The sequence below is a fragment of the Garra rufa genome, chromosome 20, assembly GCF_049309525.1.
Source record: "Garra rufa chromosome 20, GarRuf1.0, whole genome shotgun sequence".
Classification (NCBI taxonomy): domain Eukaryota; kingdom Metazoa; phylum Chordata; class Actinopteri; order Cypriniformes; family Cyprinidae; genus Garra; species Garra rufa.
In genome coordinates this window covers 2,860,302-2,880,178 of record NC_133380.1, presented here as the reverse complement: position 1 = coordinate 2,880,178, position 19,877 = coordinate 2,860,302, and the positions used below count along the sequence as shown (strand labels likewise).

At 30.0% G+C, this 19,877-nt stretch overlaps 1 protein-coding gene across 1 annotated transcript; it reads left to right on the top strand.

The window, feature by feature from the left end:
- The first annotated feature begins 11,890 nt into the window (after window positions 1-11,890).
- On the top strand, window positions 11,891-18,207 carry LOC141294288 (ERO1-like protein alpha). Its single transcript, XM_073826362.1, has 5 exons — window positions 11,891-12,288; window positions 16,027-16,146; window positions 17,673-17,756; window positions 17,920-17,961; window positions 18,094-18,207. The coding sequence occupies exons 1-5, from the start codon at window positions 12,121-12,123 to the stop codon at window positions 18,205-18,207; spliced, it is 528 nt and encodes a 175-aa protein (XP_073682463.1). The 5' UTR covers window positions 11,891-12,120.
- The last annotated feature ends 1,670 nt before the right edge of the window (window positions 18,208-19,877 follow it).

Here is a 19,877-nt window from a genome sequence, read left to right as displayed (position 1 = left end):
TTCTTTATACGTTTTTTTATAAAAAAAAAAAAAAAAAAAAGAAGTCAACTTAAATCAAGACATCGCCTAACTGAGATTCTCCACCAACTTAAGTAGCCCATAGAATGTGCATATAGACTTGTATATAGAAAGGGAAAACCAATCAATAATGTTTGATAACAAACCAGTCTTACTTGATGTATGTATAATAATGTTCGGAAAGCTCAGTCGTTTATATTTTTCAAACTGCCAGTGTATTCTTTAAGAGTACTATGTAAATACCATGGTATCATGTAACATGATTTTCCATGACGTCACACAGTAAATTATACAAGAAGTCATACAGGAATACAAAAGTGAAAGTAACTCATGGTGATTATTCATGCCGAATTACATAAAAGAACTATTAACTGCCAGCAAAATCGGGTGACTTCCAGAGTAAAGTTAAATCTAGACATGTTATTTTTATAATCTTATCAAAAACATGAGTATAAAGCAGAAGAGGAGATTAGAAAGTAGCTAAATGTATTAAATAATCACATTTTATAAACTCCACCATATAGTCTATAGAACTTGTATACTCCTATAAAGAAAAGGAAAACCAGCCAATAATGTTAACAAACGATGTAAAAGCCTTTTCACACCAAAAGCCTCAGGCTTAGAGAAAAGTAAATTGACGTCTGTACAGTAGACCGCAGAAGAACAAATGTCAACTCTTCAACAAATAAAAAAAGCGAAATAAATGTTAGATGATCTTGAGTAGTTTTTGCTTATTAGTATGGATGAATTGGATCATCGAAGGTTAATAAAATGGGATTAAATACATAAAGGATATTTGTATTATTTAACCTTTTTTTTATTGCAGGTTTGCATTGAATTTCACTGTTTTTATTCATTTTGAAGAACACTGAATCTGTTTTTTTAGTGAGTGAGATGCATTAATGCATGTTCACATTTATTCTAGAACTAAAGTAACATCTTTCTCTCAATTTTTCTCAACATGGGGACAGGAGAGCTTTTAAACAATAAATGTGGGAAAAAAGTAACTGGCGTTACTAATTTGAAAAAGTAACTCAGATATTTTCGTCAATTAAAATGTAATGCGTTACTTTATTAGTTACTTGGAAGAAGTCATATTATTACGTAACCTGCATTACCCCCAACACTGGTTAATTCACTTAACATATACTAAAAAGTTTTCACCAGTTTCAACTTAAAAACTTAAGTTTAGCAGCTGCCTTAAAATTTTAAGTTGAATCAACGTAAGTCATTTCAACTCACACGTTAAATCAACTCATTTTTATTGTAATAAGTTAAAATGACTTGGTGTTTTAAGCTGATTTAATTTAAAATTTTAAGGCAGCTGCTGAACTTAGGTTTTTAAGTTGAATCTGATGAAAACTTTTTACAGTGTAAGATTTGAAATATCTTTGGATATTTAACATGTTAACATGTGACTACTGTTACTTCGGATCATTTACAGTCAGTCTGATATCACAACACAAAATCACATTTTAGCTTGGCTTTTCATGTCACAGGTTATGAATGCTGCTAAACTGCATTTCAACAAACAGCATACGTATAAATATACATTCTGTTCTGACCTTAATGGTTTTTACACTTTTAAGTGAGTCCATAACTGTATTATCTTCTTTATACATTTTTGTCTTTAGCATGCAGGACTTTATTTACAACTGGATGTTGTTGTTTGACCCATCGATTTTTTTTTTTTTTCTGTTGTTGAACTCTTTCTCACATTCAATTAAGTTTGAGTTTGAAGAAGTTTAGATGAGTTTGTGATTATTACATAAAACAAATAATAATAGGAAAAAGAAGTATGTGACCCTGGACCACAAAACCAGTCTTAAATCCATTGTATGGCACCTGTCACGTTTGAGATTTTGGCCTTTTTGGTTTTTCATAAAGTGTTTTTTTAGACTATTGGAAAGAAAACATCCAAAAAAGTGCTTCTTTTATAGCACTTTATCTATTTGTGTCAATATATTTCAATTACAATACATATTTTCAAAGGCCGTTTTCTCAAAATGAGTTTTTTCTCCTACACTGAGCCATAAATCTCCACTTCAGTAGCACTTACACACACCACACTTTACATTTGTATTCCTGTCTATATCCTGAAGGTTTTTACAGAGGGATTTGTTCATATATAATTTGCTTAATTTTATAAAAAATTTTTATTCCTCAAAAATGGTAAAAAAAATAGTGTTTCCTGTCTGTTCTACATTTTTTCTGAATTGTGTCATGATGAAAAACATTTGACTCTAATATGTAAAAAATAATTTAACTGACTTCATCCAGTGTTTAGATTTTTGTACTAGAAATGTATGCAGTGGAAATATTAGAACAAATAAAATTAATGACAAGCAACACAAAAAGTGTACATTTGACTTTCTGTGTCTCGTTTTGACAAATATCTTTGTATTAAAGGAATAGTTCACCCAAAAAAGAAAATTAGTCCATTATTTACTCATCCTCCAGACATCCGAGGTGTATATAACTTCCTTTCAGTTGAATCCAATCGGAGTTATATTAACAATTATCCTGGCACTTCCAAATTTTAGAATGGCATAGGAGGGTGTTTCTCTTCATGAGTCCAAAACAAGTCCAATAAAGTGCATTCATCTATAATCAACACTTTTTATTATGGATGAATACACTTTATTGGACTTGTTTTGGACAGATGAACAATTTTAAATTTGACTCTGATTAGATTCAATTAGGAAGTAAATAAGGAAGTTGTATACACCTAGGATGCCTGGAGGGTGAGTAAATAATTTCCCTTTTTGCCAAAAATCATTAGGGTACTAAGTAAAGATCATATTTCAAGATATTTAGTAAATTTCCTACCAGAAATATATCAACACTTAATTTTTGGACTTCATTTGAACAACTTTAAAGATGATTTTCTCAGTATTTAGATTTTTTTGCACCCTCAGATTGTAGATTTTCAAATAGTTGTATTTCAGCAAAATATTATCCTAACAAAAACCATACATTAATGGAAAAATTATTTATTCAGCGTATCAATCTCAATAAAAAAAAGCAAAAAAATAAAATAAAAAATAGAATAATAATGCAGAGTCCCGTACAAATGTAAAAACCTTAGAATTGTTTGTTTGTCTCCTTTAATTCCTGGCTTCTTAAGCTTTTCCTTTCTTTATCTTTCCTGTAAACAGTCCCAGATAACAGTGTAAACCTAGCATCTGGTTTTGATCATGATTAGGTAAAACAAAAAAAAAAGGCTTAAATTAATTTACAAACAAAAATTCTTTGAATTTTAAGTTACAAAAGGTATATCCAGCCTATTTACACAATTCTAGCACATCAAAATCACACACACTACATTAAACATGCCTTGTATTGAGTAATCATTGTGACTTGATTAGTGATTTTGGAGATTGTATTTTAACAATAGTATGCTTAAGATAATGGTAGCAGTTCTGTAGCCATCTCTCAACAGCATCTTCTGACCGTCGCATCTTTTCAGCCTGAGACAGCTCTGAAAATGACAATGGAAATATCCGAACAAATGAGATTAATGATGAGGAACACAAAAAGTGTACGTTTGCTATACTTTCCATGTCTAATTTGGACAAATATCTTCATATTAAAGGGTTAGTTCACCCAAAAATGAAAACTAGCCCATTATTTACTCCTCCAGACATCCTAGGTGTATATAGCTTCCCTTATTTCAGTCAAATCCAATCAGAGTTATATTAAAAATTATCCCGGCACTTCCAAGCTTTAGAATGACATAGGAGGATGTTTTTCTTCATGAGTCCAAAACAAGTCCAATAAAGTGCATTCATCTATAATCGACACTTTTTATTATGGACGGATCAAGGCTATTTTTGTAAACGAAAACTAAAACCAAGGCGAAAACGACTGATCAAAAATACAGTTTCGTAAACTGAAAGAAAATAAAAATGTCAAAATAAATGAAAAATTAATCTAAACAAAACAAACATATTTTATTGAATAACTAACTGAAATAAAAACTCAATCATTCATATTATCACAGCAATACTGAGATTAAAGGTCCTAGTTTGGATATGAACATTGACGTCTACGGTAGAGATCAATACAGAGCACATCTTTTGAGTCGATTGCATTGTTTCGCCACTAGGTGGAAAAAAGTAACTGTTAAAAAATGTATTTGTCATTGAATAGAGAGATTCATTCAGAAACGCTGATTCATCCAGTAATGTTTTTATGAGCGAGTCATTTATTCACTCGAACCACGTTTCATAAATTTAATATTAAAAATTGGTGTATTATATTATATTTTAAATACAAATATTATCTATTACATTATTAATAATTCATTCAAATGAATTAAACAATTTTAAATAGACTGCAGCGATTGATATTTTGTCTCACATTATAAACTATAAAAAAACTAAATAGAAATGTGATAACAAAATGAAAACGAAACTAAAACTAACAAAATTGTTAATGAAACTAAAGTTTGAAAACTATATTAAAATAAAAATATTTAAAAATGCAAAACTGTATTAACCTTGGGATGGATGCACTTTATTGGACTTGTTTTGGACTGATGAAGGGAAACATCCGCACATGCAATGCTAAAGCATGAAAATTGAATTGGACTCATATACACTTAGGATGCCTGGAGGGTGAGTAAATAATGGGCTAATTTTCATTTTTGGGTGAACTAACCCTTTAGGTTGTCTCTGTAGAATACAAACACTTGATATTCTGAGTAAAACTACTCACCAAATGATGATTTAATGTCCTGTAAACTTTCCTGAACACCATCTATGATTATAGTTTCCCATCTGCTGAACTCTCTCTCCAGAAGTGTCCTAACTGGCTCCGGAACTGAAAGAGATTTGAACATCATCAATGTTTGTAACACAGAAATCTGATGATTCCCAGAAGATTCACCACAAGTCCTATTTTTCAGCTTTGAATGCATTTGCTTCAGCTGTTCAGAAATTATGACAAAATTTTGTATAAAACAACTTACTGCTGTCGTGTTGAGATGGACCGGTCGCTTCATTTTGGGAATCAGGAGGTTCACTGTGCACTGCCAACCAAACAGAGTTAAAAATATAAATCAGAGTAAAATCTACAGAAACTAGATTAAAAAAAAAGTTTGTCAAGGCGTTGGCTTGAGAAAGCCTGATCAGAAAGTATAAAAAGTAAAAAAAAAAAAAAAAGGTTTTCAGTCTGAAATTGTTTTATAGTTTTATAGTTTAACGTTTGAATGTTTTGGAACAATACAGTCCGTCAGATAGATAGCATGTTGCTAGCATGATTAGCACGTTGCTAGCATTACTATGAAGTTGTTATCATGTTTCTAACATGATTAACAAATATGCTAACTTGTTTTAACATGATTGCCATGTTGTTAGCATGTTTGTAACATGATTAGCATGTTTTAGCATGATTGTTGCTAGCATTTTTCTTACATGATTAGCAAATTGCTAGCATGTTGTTAACATTTTTCTAGCATGATTGACAAGTTGTTAACATGTTGCTAGCATGTCTATAGCATGATCAACATTTTGATATCATGTCTATAGCATGATTGACATGTCTGTAGCATGTCTGTAGCATGATTAGCATGTTTGTTAACATGTTTGTAGCATGATTAGCATGTTGCTAGCATGTTATAGCATGGTCAGCATGTTGGTAGCATATTTCAAGCATGATTAGCGAGTTGCTAGCATATTGCTAGCACGATTAGCACGTTGTTGTCATGTTGCTAGCATGACTATCAAGTTTTTATCATGTTTCTAGCATGATTAACAAATTTGGTAACATGTTTTAACAAGATTGGCATGTTTTTAGCATGTTTGTAAACATGATTAGCATGTTTTATCATGATTGTTGCTAGCATTTTTCTTACATGATTAGCAAATTGCTAGCATGTTGTTAGCATGTTTACCATGATTTTGAAATGTTTTAACATTATTAAGATGTTGCTAGCATGTTAGTATGATTAACAAGTTGTTGACATGTTTAGTTACATGATTAGCATGTTGTTAACCTGTTTCTAGCCAGATTGACAAGTTGTTAACATGTTGCTAGTATGATTCCACTATGATTAGCAAGTAGTTAACATGTTGTTAGCATGTTTCTAGACATGTAAGCATGTTGCTCGCATGTCTATAGCATGATCAGCATTTTGATAGCATGTCTATAGAATCTTTAACATGTTGCTAGAATGTCTGTAGCATGATTAGCATGTTGCTAACATTATTGTAGCATGATTAGCATGTTGCTAGCATGTCTGTAGCATGATTAGCATGTTTTGCTAGCATGTCTGTAGAATGATTAGCATGTTGCTAAGATGTTTGTAGCATGATTAGCATGTTGCTAGCATGTCTGTAACATGATTAGCATGTTGCTAGCATGTCTGTAGCATGATTAGCATGTTGCTAGCATGTCTGTAGCATGATTAGCATGTTGCTAGCATGTTTGTAGCATGATTGCCATGTTGTTAGCATGTTTGTAACATGATTAGCATGTTTTAGCATGATTGTTGCTAGCATTTTTCTTACATGATTAGCAAATTGCTAGCATGTTGCTAGCATGTTTGTAGCATGATTAGCATGTTGCTAGCATGTTTGTAGCATGATTAGAATGTTGCTAGCATGTCTGTAGCATGATTAACATGTTGCTAGCATGTTGCTAGCATGTTTGTAGCATGATTAGCATGTTGCTAGCATGTCTGTAGCATGATTAGCATGTTGCTAGCATGTCTGTAGCATGATTAGCATTTTGCTAGCATGTTTGTAGCATGATTAGCGTGTTTGCTAGCATGTCTGTAGCATGATTAGCAAGTTGCTAGCTTGTCTGTAGCGTGATTAGCATGTTTGCTAGCATGTTTGTAGCATGAATAACATGTTGTTAACATGTCTGTAGCATGATCAGCATGTTGTTAGCATGTCTGTAGCATGATTAGCATGTTGCTAGCATGTCTGTATCATGAATAACATGTTGTTGACATGTCTGTAGCATGATCAGCATGTTGCTAGCATGTCTGTAGCATGATTAGCATGTTTGCTAGCATGTCTGTAGCATGATTAGCATGTTGCTAGCATGTCTGTAGCATGAATAACATGTTAACATGTCTGTAGCATGATCAGCATGTTGCTAGCATGTCTGTAGCATGATTAGCATGTTGCTAGCATCTCTGTAGCATGATTAGCATGTTGCTAGCATCTCTGTTGCATGATTAGCATGTTGCTAACATGTTTGTAGCATGATTAGCATGTTGCTAGCATGTCTGTAGCATGATTAGCATGTTGCTAGCATGTCTGTAGCATGATTAGCATGTTGCTAGCATGTCTGTAGCATGATTAACATGTTGAAGATCTAGCCTGAGTTTGTAGTTTGTAGAGTTAAAGCTCTAGGAGAAGTAGGAGTCAGAAATAGTCTCAAGCCAACTTTATTATACCTGATGACAGAAAGCCGAGTAAAAACTTACACTCAGGCGTCAAATCCATGCTTGCCCATTTTTTAAGTTTTATACTTTCTTTCATGATCTCCATGCATAACTTTTCTATCTTTTGTGTTATTTCCTCAGCTTTTCTCTTAAACCCCTCATCCAGAAAGCGGGTGAAATCCTTCAGTCTGACCTCCATATTCAGATCCTCCTGTTCGTCATTACCCTGAACACTTTTCCGTGTGTTAAGACGAAACGAACTGTTTTCTGCCGCCATCTCATCAATCTTCTGGAGCAGCTCTGAGACTTGATCTGGGTTCTTGTCTGTGTTGTCAAAGACGTGATATCTGTTCCTGCATTTCTCAATCAGCCACTGAAGAGCTTCACCTTCACTCTCAATGTGCTGCTCGATGGAGATGTCTTTGAATCTGTCGCCCCACGTGAACAAAACTATAGTGTGTCTCCAGACCTCGTCTCCAAGGATAGACATATTCTGCCTAATGATTATCTTTTGTTCTTCCTGAAATGATGTATCTGCTGGAATTACGAGCAGCATGGCATTAGGAAACTTCTTACATGCTGACACGTTTCCTAAAATCGCAGATCTAATGAAATCTGGGTTGAGCTCAGATTCAAAGTACTTCCACCAGCCTGGAGTGTCCAAAACAGTTATCTCCCGTCCGTCTACATCTCCGTAGCCTCTCTTCCCCTCTCCGGTTTTTCCTCCTATGAGAAACTCATTCCGGTTCAAGATGGTGTTTCCAGCTGAGCTCTTTCCAGCAAGAACCCATCCAAACAAAACCACTCTGATCTCTTCAAGACGACGCACATTTGCTGAAATGAGAAGGGCAGTTGAAAAAGGTAGAAAATTCTCCAAACAACCTTAAATGCAACCACATCATTATCTTACCTTTTTCTTGAACTGCTGACCGTTCCTCCTGAACTCTGGATATTCTCAAACTTGCTCTGGTCTGGATTTCCTTCCACTGCTCATTGACTTCATTCACTTTTTCCAAGTCAATGTCAAAGTGCTTGCCGTTATTCTTCCTTACAATTTGTTCGATTTTCATGAGCAACTCTTTGACTTGAGTTCGGTCGTGATGGTTTGAATTATTATTAAAAACGTGATATTTATTTTCACATTTTTCAATGAGCCGCTTGAGTGCTGATCCTTCTTCCTGAATATGCTTCTCTATGTCTTCTTGTTTAATCAAATCTCCTCTTGTGAAGATGATGAGGGTGTGAGTCCAGACATTCGGACCCAGCAGCTCCACATACTCCTCCAGAAACCTCCCATCGGTGTCTGTAAAAGGTGAATCGGCCCGAATCACGATCAGAACCGCATGTGGTCCAGGTGAAACCAAAGAAATCCTCCGAACCAGCTGCTGTTTGGAGATGTTGGATAAATCCTTCAGACTGAAGGTTTTCCACCAGCCAGGAGTTTCAACCAGACTGACTTTCCTGCCATCAAAAAAACCTTCTCTCTTCACATGTTCATCTCCTTCAGCTTCTGTTTCACTGGTTTCCAATATAGTGTTGATCATCAAGGTTTTTCCAGAGTGACACCTTCCAATCAGCACTGCTCTCAATTCTAAAACACACACACACACACACACACACACACACACACACACACACACACACACACACACACACACACACACACACACACACACACACACACACACACACACACACAGACGTTGAAGAGTCAACCATATTTCATTCAAATAATTGTTAAAAAATTGGTGTGAATGGGATCTTTTTTTAACAATGTTAACTTGCGAAACTTTTAAAAAGACTGAAAAGCAAAGTAGTTTTTTGTTATCTTAAATGCCTGTACATTTTACCTTGTTCCATCGCTCTTGCGTGTCGTTCTGTTTTGCTTTCCAAAAACAATGTTTACAAAAAAGTTCAACAAAATGAAAATCAAACTAGGCTATACATCTGAAAAATATCAAACCAGTCTAAAATAACTTCAAAAACTTCAAAAATCAAATAAAATCACATAAACGCGAATACAAATAGACAAATCTACTAGACGACATCCAGGATGAAAACTGCTTGACTTCAACTTGACATGGCTTAAAAACGAAAACGCATCTTTAAATGCTGATCTGAAACCAGAATATCCAGTTTGTCTAGTCTTGTGGCTGATAATGTTGCGTAAATATTTATTTTTATGAAATGTACCTGACTGGAAACCATGTGCTTAATATCCTCAAATAACCTAAGTAGCTGTTCACAACCTTGGTTAATGTTTGTCTATTATCATATTGCAATTGATTGAATATAATTGAACTTACACTGTAAAAAACACTTTGTTGAATCAACTTAAAATAATTTGTTACATGGTTGCCTTTTAATTTTAAGTTCAGTCAACTAAACTAAAGTTTAGTCAACTTAAAATGGTAAGTTGTACTAAGTGACAACTTAGATATTTGAATTGATTCAACTTAAAATTTTAAGTTTACTTAACATTTTTTTTTTTTTTTTTTACAGAGTAGCTGTGTCACAGTCTGGCTGAATGGAGGAGTGGAGATGAAGCAGGTGAACCGGAATAAATGAATATAAAAAGTTTTATTAAACAAAACACTGAAACTAATACAAACAAACAAAAACCGAGAGCAAGCAATGATCACATGTAACAATACAAATATGGGCATGGAAAGAACCAAAAACACTAAACCAAAAGGGGGAGCAAATGGGACAAACCAAAAGTACTGGAAACAGAGGGGGAAAAACACTAGTGAAAGTGAAATGAAAGTGACGTATTGTCAAGTATGGTGACCCATACTCGAAATTGGTCCTCTGCAGGTAAACAGAACAAAACACAGACATAATCCTGACAAGCTGATGCACATAAATGGGTTTAATCTAGAATAATTTTGCCAACATATCCATATTTTGGAGCAGTTTTGTGAGTTAGACTTGATTTGTCTTGTATGTTTTGTCAAAAGTGTGAATTTTTCAGTGTTCCTCTCTAGCTGTGTGAAAAAAGAAAACTTAATGCGAAATATTCATAGGAATGTAGTTCTCACGTAGAATCCTGTTTGCCCCTGAAAATTGACAGTACAACAGTAAATGTGACTGCATCTTAAAGCTCTCTCTGTACATCCAGCATCACTGTGTTGTTCTCTACACAAAGTCTTTGTTTTTGCAATTCAAGAGAAAAAATAAACAGTAAACAGCAATACTCTTTTAGAGGAACATCACAAGGTGCAGAACGAAATTAAATACAAACATAAACAGAACAGAACGCCTCAATAACCATTATTTTGATAAATAAGGCTATAATTTACATGTACGAAATATGCATTTAAATTAAGTGACTTTATTCATCCAGTGACTAAGTGACTTTAAAAACAAACTGCTAAGCTGGTATTGCTCTGATGGGTTTACTTCATGTACTTATTGTACTTACTGTACTTACTGTACTTATGTTCACCAGTTTCAACTTAAAAACCTAAGTTCAGCAGCTACCTTAAAATTTTAAGTTAAATCAGCTTAAAACTCCAAGTCATTTTAACTTATTACAATAAAAATGAGTTGATTTAACTTGTGAGTTGAAATGACTTAAGTTGATTTAACTTAAAATTTTAAGGCAGCTGCTAAACTTAAGTTTTTAAGTTGAAACTGGTGAAAACTTCTTACAGTGTAGGATCAGCTGCAATTTGTATTTTTATGCAAATTTTCAGGAGTTTCAACCAGACTGACTTTCCTGCCATCAATAAATATTCTGTTTTCACAAGCTCATCTGTGGATCCTTTAGTCTCTGTTTTACTCATTTCCAGTATAGTGTTGATCCCCAAGGTTTTCCCAGACTGAAACGAGAAAATCACATTGAAACAAAAATAAATAAAGAAATGCACAAACGAATAAATTAATTGATTAAGAGCTGTATGTTAGCTGTATAGAGATGCAGTTTTAGCAACTTGTATTTATTTTACTTTTACTTAGGATTAACAGGAATAGTTTGCATATAGATCAGCTTTGAGTAACTTTAGTAGTAACTATAGTTTAAAGTCAGACATTGCTTGTAATGATTTTTTTAAGGGTGTAGAATTGAGTAAATTAAATGTCTTTTATCTACGGTTATGTAACGGTACCTACCTGTTTTTCCCCTTTTTTTCTTTTGCAGATAGCTTCAGGAATAATCGCATCTTCTAAAAGCGTTGGTTTCTGTTGCCTAAGGTCAACGCGGATGGATTTATGGATTTAGATTTTTACAGAAAAGTAAAAAGGTGTGGTTAGAAAAAATGACTGCATAAATAATGTGAGTAGTAAACATTTGGTTAATCACTTAAGGTGTGACAGTGCCCCCCTTTGGTCACATGAGAAAGTACAAACTCTTGCGGTCCATGTACTGAAGGGGGCGGGGAAAACACATGTCTATCATCAGACGCCATCGCACAAGCACCGCCCACTTCCAACATTCGCGCACTTAGACACGCCCCTCGCACTGTGTAGCGTTTTCCGGCATCAGTGTTTAGCTGCTGCGATTTCCTCAATTACACAATTTTTAGCGTTTTTACTCCTCGACAGCAAACACGACCTATTTCATCGTTATTATGCCCGTGTAGCGTGTAATTATCATTCACGATATTCATGAGGGAGTTCTGGCGTTTTCTCTGAACGGGAAGTTTGAGTGTTTTCATCGTCTGTGTATGTTTTGGGCTTTTGGAAACGGGTTTTCGTGAGCAATGTTAAACGCAGCACGAACCCGCGGACTGCTGCTTTTACTCCTGAGTTTATTCTGCGCTCATTTGAGCTGGGGATGGTTTCAAAACAACGCCAAGAGCAAAAGCCCACAGAAGGAGCCTGTTTACGAAGACACTCTCGACAGCCAAGACCAAAGCTGCTTATGTCATGTAAGTTTATTTGAAAAAACACATTATTAGTGTTCATTTGTCTGTTTTTGACACAGTTTCACTAGTATTTCTGGCATGTTCTACTGTCGCGCGAATGTGACGTCATCACGTCCGCAGTTCGTTGCGGTTTTCTGCGGCGTTTAGTGTTTTCTGTTAAGTTTGTTTCGCTTAATGTTGCGCATTCTTATCTATATTTTGTCGTTAGACATTTATTTTGTGGACAGTTAATATCTAGAGAAACAATATTCTGATATGCATCACCAAAAATTAAGGCTGACGTGTTTCTTGACTTGTTTATTTAATTACTCATTTATTCGACTTTGAAGTATACATTATACAAAATTAAAAAGGATAAGATTGCTTAATAAAACGATTATATATTTGTTATTTATTATTTTAATTCATTCATTAATTTAGCTGCTTGGTTAGATTTATTTTAAGTTATTTTTTAAATAACTGCTCGGCTTGGTCTGTATTTTAAGTTTAAGTCTTTTATTATTTGAATTTATAAATTTAATTTTGTTGCTCCTTTGTTTTGTGTTTTGACTTATTTATTTATTTTTTTTAAAGTTATTTATTATTTAATTTATTTTGCTGCTTGGTTTGGTCTGTATTTTAAGTTATTTGTTAGTTGAAATCATTTATTTTAGTTGCTGCTATGTTCTGTGTTTTAACATTATTATTATTATTATTTTTTTTTAATAATTTTAAAGTTATTTATTACTTTTAATTTATTGTTCTGCTTGGTTTGGTCTGTATTTTAAGATATTTATTAGTTGAATTTATTTATTTATTTTTGTTGATCCTTTGTTTTGTTTTTTTAAATAATTTTAAAGTTATTTATTACTTTAATTTATTGTTCTGCATGGTTTGGTCTGTATTTTAAGTTATTTATTAATTTGAATTCATTTATTTTTGTTGCTCCTCTGTTTTGTGTTTTAGCTTATATTTTATTTTTTCAATTATTTTTTAAAGTGATTTTTTATTTAAAAAATATTAATTTAGCTGCTTGGTCTGGTCTATATTTTAAGTAATTTATTATTTGAATTTATTGCTTTATTTATATTGCTCCTTTTTCTGTGTTTTAGCTTATTTTGTATTTTTAAATTTTAAGTTATTTATTTTAAATTTATTTAGCTGCTTGGTTTGGTCTGTGTTTTAAGATATTTATTATTTGAATTTATTTCTTTATATTTTTTAATTCTTGTTTTTAAAGTTATTTATTATTTAAATTAAGTTATTGACTATTTAAGTTATTTTATTTATTTTTGTTGCTTCTTTGTTCTGTGTTTTAACTTTATTTTTAAAGTCTGTTTTCAATGTCTTTAGTGTTTTCTGTTCAAATCTGCATGTTGGTTTATCTTAATGTTCCATATTCTTATATTTGGGTGTTATTTTATGGCTGTCAGCAACCCTGGCCAATTAATATCTTAAAAAAAAACAATATTCTGACAGGTATAACAAAGATATAAGGCTGAGATGTTTGTTTCTTAACTTGTTTTAATCTTATTTAATTACTTATTTGTAGCACATTTAATCATAGACATTATATTCGGCTTTAAAAGACTTTGACACAAAAAGCATGTATTATATAATTAAAAAGGTTAAGTTTACGTAATTAAAACGAATTATAAAGTATGTATTACATATTGGCGCAAACTTAAACTACGTTGAAAAGCAAACCGTCTGTTATTAAGCGTGTTGTCGTTCCATTGGTCCGTTGGAGGCGCTGACGTCAGTTGGATTATGGGTTTTGTAGTCCTAATCCCTTCCTCCGCCGTTGACTACAGCGCTGAGCGCTCCGGCGAAGAACTACAGCGCGTCGCGTGTGGGAGTGTCAGCTTGTGACGTTCTTTTGTTTGGAGGCGGGGCGACGCGGCTGAATTTCCACGCGGTAGTTGATTGAGTTTTGACAGCTCATCTCAAGCGGTTTGTGATCACCTCACCGAGTCGGTCCTGCATCGCGGATGACAGCTGCTAGAAACCGCGTGAAGACCGCAGCACGCGCTCAACACTTTAATAAAACATAGGTTTTGCGTTTGTAAAGGGATGTCTGTAAAGAGATGCCGTTTTTGGGAGGCGTCGCTGTTTGCTCTGGGACTTTTTGCACTTTTACAGTCAAAGCAGGTCAGGCCATTTATACCACTTAAATATTTAACTTGGTTTCATTTTTGCTTTATTTTGTTCTGTATTTTAAGTTATGTACAAGTAATTTATTATTTTAAATTTGTTAATTTTGCTACTTGGTTATGTATTATTTGACTTATTTATTTTTGTTGCTCCTTTATTCTGTGTTATTTTATTTTTTCAGTTATGTATTATTTATCTGCTTGGTTTGGTCTGTATTTTAAGTTATTGTTTGAATTTATTTATTTATTTATGTTGTTTTCTGTTTTTTAACTTTTTTAAATGTTTTTTTTTTAAAGTTATTTAGAAGTGATTTATTATTTTAATAAATTTGTTAATTTTGCTGCTTGGTTATTTATTATTTGACTATTTATTGTTGTTTGCTCCTTTGTTCTGTCTTTATTTTTTTCAATTATTTTGTTAGATATGTTTTGCTCCTTTGTTCTGTGTTTTAACTTTTTTTATGTAAGTTATTTATTTTAATTTATTTGTTTAATTAGCTGCTAGGTTATTTTTTATATATTTTCTGCTTTATTTGTTCTGTGTTTTAAGTTATTTAAAAGTTATTTATTATTTTAATTAATTTAGCTGCTTGGTAGTTTATTATTTGACTTATGTTGATTATTTTTTTAATTATTTTGTAAAAGTTATGTATTTATTTTAATTAAATATTTGATTCATTTATTTAGCTGCTTGGTTTGGTCTGTATTTTAAGTTATTGTTTGAATTTAGTTATTTTTGTTGTTCCTTTGTTCTGTGTTTTAACTTTTTTTAAAATGTTTTTAAAGGTTATTTATTATTTTAATTATTATTTAATAAGCTGCTTGGTTTGGTCTGTATTATAGGTTATTTTTTAAATTTTATTTTATTTATTTAATTTTGTTTCTTTGGTCTGTGTTTTAATTTATTTTTTTATTTTTCGAAATTTTCTTTTTAAGTCATTTATTATTTTAATTAATGAATGAATTTAGCTGCTTGGTTTGGTCTGTTTTTCAAGTTATTTATTATTTTTATTTATTCATTAATGCACCTTTGTTATGTGTTTTAAGTATTTTTTATTTTATTTTATTTTTAATTTTATTTTTAAAGTTATTTATTATTTTAACTAATTAATATTTTTATTTAATGTCTTTTAAGATAATTATAATTAATTTAATTTATTTTTGTTGCTCCTTTGTTCTGTGTTTTAAGTATTTTTTATTATTTTTAAAGTTATTTATTATTTTAACCAATTAATGTTTTTATTTAATATTTATTATTATTATTTACTAATTAGTGTTTTTATTTAATGTGTTTTAAGATATTTATGATTTATTTAATTTAATTTATTTATTTTGTGTTGCTCCTTTGTTCTGTGTTTTAAGTTATTTTTTATGTTTTATTATTTTTTTTAAAGTTATTTAATTTAATGAAGTATAGGCTTTACAGGCTTGTGCTGACTTGATCAATTTTAATTATTTATCTGAGGTCAGTTTCAAAAACCCAATCAGTAGTAAGAGTACTAACACAAAGCAACATACTGTGTACTTTTCTCATGAGAAACTAGACAGATGGATAACTATTTTTGAGTTTTTATCAGATGATAGCTGTTGTTATTCCTGTTTTCTGCAGTTAACAGGTGTCTTGGACGACTGTTTCTGTGACATCGAGAGCATTGACGTCTTCAACAACTTCAAAATCTATCCTCACATTCGCAAGCTCATAGCCAGAGACTTCTTCCGATACTACAAGGTACATTTATGTCTTAAAGATCTACACTTGCAACGTAAACCTCAGAGATGATTCACTGCATCTTTACCTGGTCCTACAGTCTGGATGAATGAATATGAGGGGCTTTAAATAAATACTTGTTTTTATTATTCATGTTAATAACAAACGTTCTGTGCAGTCAAAGATTTTACTTGACATTTTCTGTACTTTTAATATTGTTGCTTTTATTATGTTAATATTTATAGATTTTTAAGCCATTTTACTCAAACGCTAAGAGTAGCGTTATTTGGTATTGTTTATATTATAAAGATATTTATTTTATTTTATGTGAATTATAATAATTAATAATTAATATTTCATATTATTTATATATAATTGTTTTATACAAAATGTTTTGTTTGTTAATTTTCTTTTTTATATTATTTATATTTTTACATGTATTAATACATGATTTAATATATTAAAATTTTATTATAACCTAAATTTAAATAATTAAAAATATTGTCTATTATAAAATAATATAAAAAAGTCAAATAAACATATTTCATTAATATATTTCTTTTACATATGATATAATTATGTGTATCAAATTGATATAATAATGTTTATTATAATGGAATTTCTTAACAAAATATATTTATTTGATTTGATTTCATATTATTTAAAATATTTTTATATTTTCCAACATTTTTTATTTGATAATATTGATATTAATGTTATTAATAAATAAATAAATATATATTTAATTTTTTTTAAATGGCTACCACTTAAATATATTTTAACACTACTGTTAATGTTATTAAAATATATTTTATATTTTTTATTTATATTTTTTATTTATAAATGGTAAAATTATATTAATATATTTACATTAAATTACCAATATAAATGTACAATTATTTTTTATTTTAATTATTAATGATTAATTATTTTACATGTTTTATATTTAATATATTTATATTATATTATAATATAATATAAATAGTGTATTAACATAGTATAAATAACAAATTAAAAAAATATTTATTATAATTAATAATTATTCTACAAGTATTCGATATATTCATAAAGTAATATAAAAATAGTATAAATAAAAAATTATGCCATTTAATATATTTATATTAAGTTACTAAACGAAATAATATAAAAAGAGCATAAAATAAAACTTTTAATTAATATAATATAATTAATATTATTAATCTAGTTATATTAAATTACTAAAATTAACTTAATAGTATTTATTAAAATTAATAACTATTCGACATGCGTTAGATTTAATTTATTTATAATGTAATATAATAATAGTATAAAATAAAGTTAAATTGTTAATATATTTATAGATAATTACTAATAGAAATAATATACATTTTGATCAACTAATAAATATTTTATTCTATATTATTTATTTACAATATAAAAACGAATATGTATTTTTATTATATGTGATGTTATTATAAGTTTACTCTCGTCTTATTCCACTCAGAAGTCAATTCAAGTATTTTATGAGTATTTTGCTCACAGAAACTCATCATATTCTTGTTTTCCAGGTGAATCTGAAGCGTCCGTGTCCGTTCTGGCCCGATGACGGCCATTGCTCCATCAAAGACTGTCACGTAGAGCCATGTCCAGAGGTCAGAGTTCAACACATTTGGTTAATTTGACATGGCTGTAATTTGACTATCCAAAGAAGAGTTTTAAAACCATTCTTCCTCATGCATACAGCTTGATTGTTTACTCCAGTTTTAAATAAGGATTTAGGATTCAAGGATTGACATTATTTTCTTTTTCTTCCAGAGTGAAGTTCCTGTAGGAATTAAATCCGGCAACTATAACAAGGTAAGAGACTTTTAGAGAGATGTGTTTGCTTTTGGAAACAGTGTTTGTTTTGATGAGCTGAATGTAGTTTGTGCATTAAATGCTTTTTTAAATGCAGTACGTCAGCAGTGTGTTTATGTGGTGTTTGTTCAGCTGTGTTCAGCGCGGGCCGCTCGCTGCTTGTTTGTTGAGGGTTTGTGTAATAGAGCGGATAAGGTTGAGTCAGCGCTCACAGAGTTTGTCCTTAATGTCGCCGAACGCGTCTGATAGCAGATGAACTGGTTATTTTTAGTGAGCTGTGAACGTTCACACTTCATAGAGAAGATAGACGACCTCAGACACATCTGGACAGGAAACACATGCCACTGTATGAATGTGTGAAACGTGTTTGCTGTCACGTTGATAAATGCAAGAAACATCAGAGTTACTCTGATACACCTGGGTTTTGTAAGTCAGTTTGGACTGTTAATAAATTTGTCATTTGATTTGATGGTTTAAATTAATTTTAAAAATGCTTTATATTTATAAAATATATTTAAAAATAAATGTATAAAATTATATTTGAAAAATAAATAAAATGTGTAAAACTATATTTGAAAATTTGAAAAATAAATAAAATGTGTAAAACTATATTTGAAAATTTAAAAAAATAAATAAAATGTGTAAAACTATATTTGAAAATTTGAAAAATAAATAAAATGTGTAAAACTATATTTGAAAATTTTAAAAAATAAATAAAATGTGTAAAACTATATTTGAAAATTTGAAAAAATAAATAATGTCTAAAATTATATTTGATAATTTGAAAAAATAAATGAAATAAATTTGTAAAATATAATTTCATTTTAATTATATTTCAATTATATTAAATTAATTTAGTAAAAAAATTAACTTTAATATAATTTCCTCTTTAATAGGAGTATATTAAACATACTTAATCATTTCTAATTTGTTTTTTGTTTTTTGGTTGGTGTGCTTATTTTTTTCTGACTTTTGGTAAAAATAGGAAAAAACCTTTAATACATATAGTTTTGTTAATATATATTATTTATTTATTTATTTATTTATATTTTGTGTGTAGGAACATGAATTATGAAATGATAAAAAAGTAAACTGTATATATATATATATATATATATATATATATATATAATAACTTTTTTGTTTACTTTTTATCATTTTATTTAACTATACCTATTTTTAAAATAGGAAAAATCCTATCCTTAATACATGTAGATTTGTTTTAAAAAAAATAATTTGCTAAATAAATAAAGCAAATACATTTGTAAAAAATAGTAACATATAATTTCATAGTTTAAAAAAAAATACATTTGCAAAATAAATTTGAACAGATAAATAAATAAATAAGTCAATAATATACATTTGTAATATAATACCATACATTTTCATATTTTTTCTTCATGATTTTATGGTGTGAAATTTTAGTTATTTATTTTGTGTGTGATTTACCTTTGTAGACTTGCACATTTTTATCTGTAACCAGTAAAAAATAAGGATTTAAAAAAAGAAATTATAAATATTTCCTAATTAATAAATAAAATAATAAAATAATATATTTTCATTGTTTTAAGTTACATTTATCATTTTATTTAACTACATTTTTAAATAGGAAAAAGGCATTTAATACATATAGATTTCATTTTAACCTTTTTGCATTGAAAGTGAATTTGATTAAAAAAATTAATTTGAATAAATAAAATACATTTGTAAAATATAGTAGCTTATTTCATATTTTTCCTCATGATTTTCTGGTGCCGAAAAAAAAAAGATTTTATTTATTTTTGTGATTTACCTTTGTAGAAATGCACAGTAAAAAAATAAGGATTTTTTAAAAATATATATTTTTCTTAATTCTTAAATAATATTTTTTTTTATAAAATTTAAATTATTTATGTAAATATAAATTATATATTTGT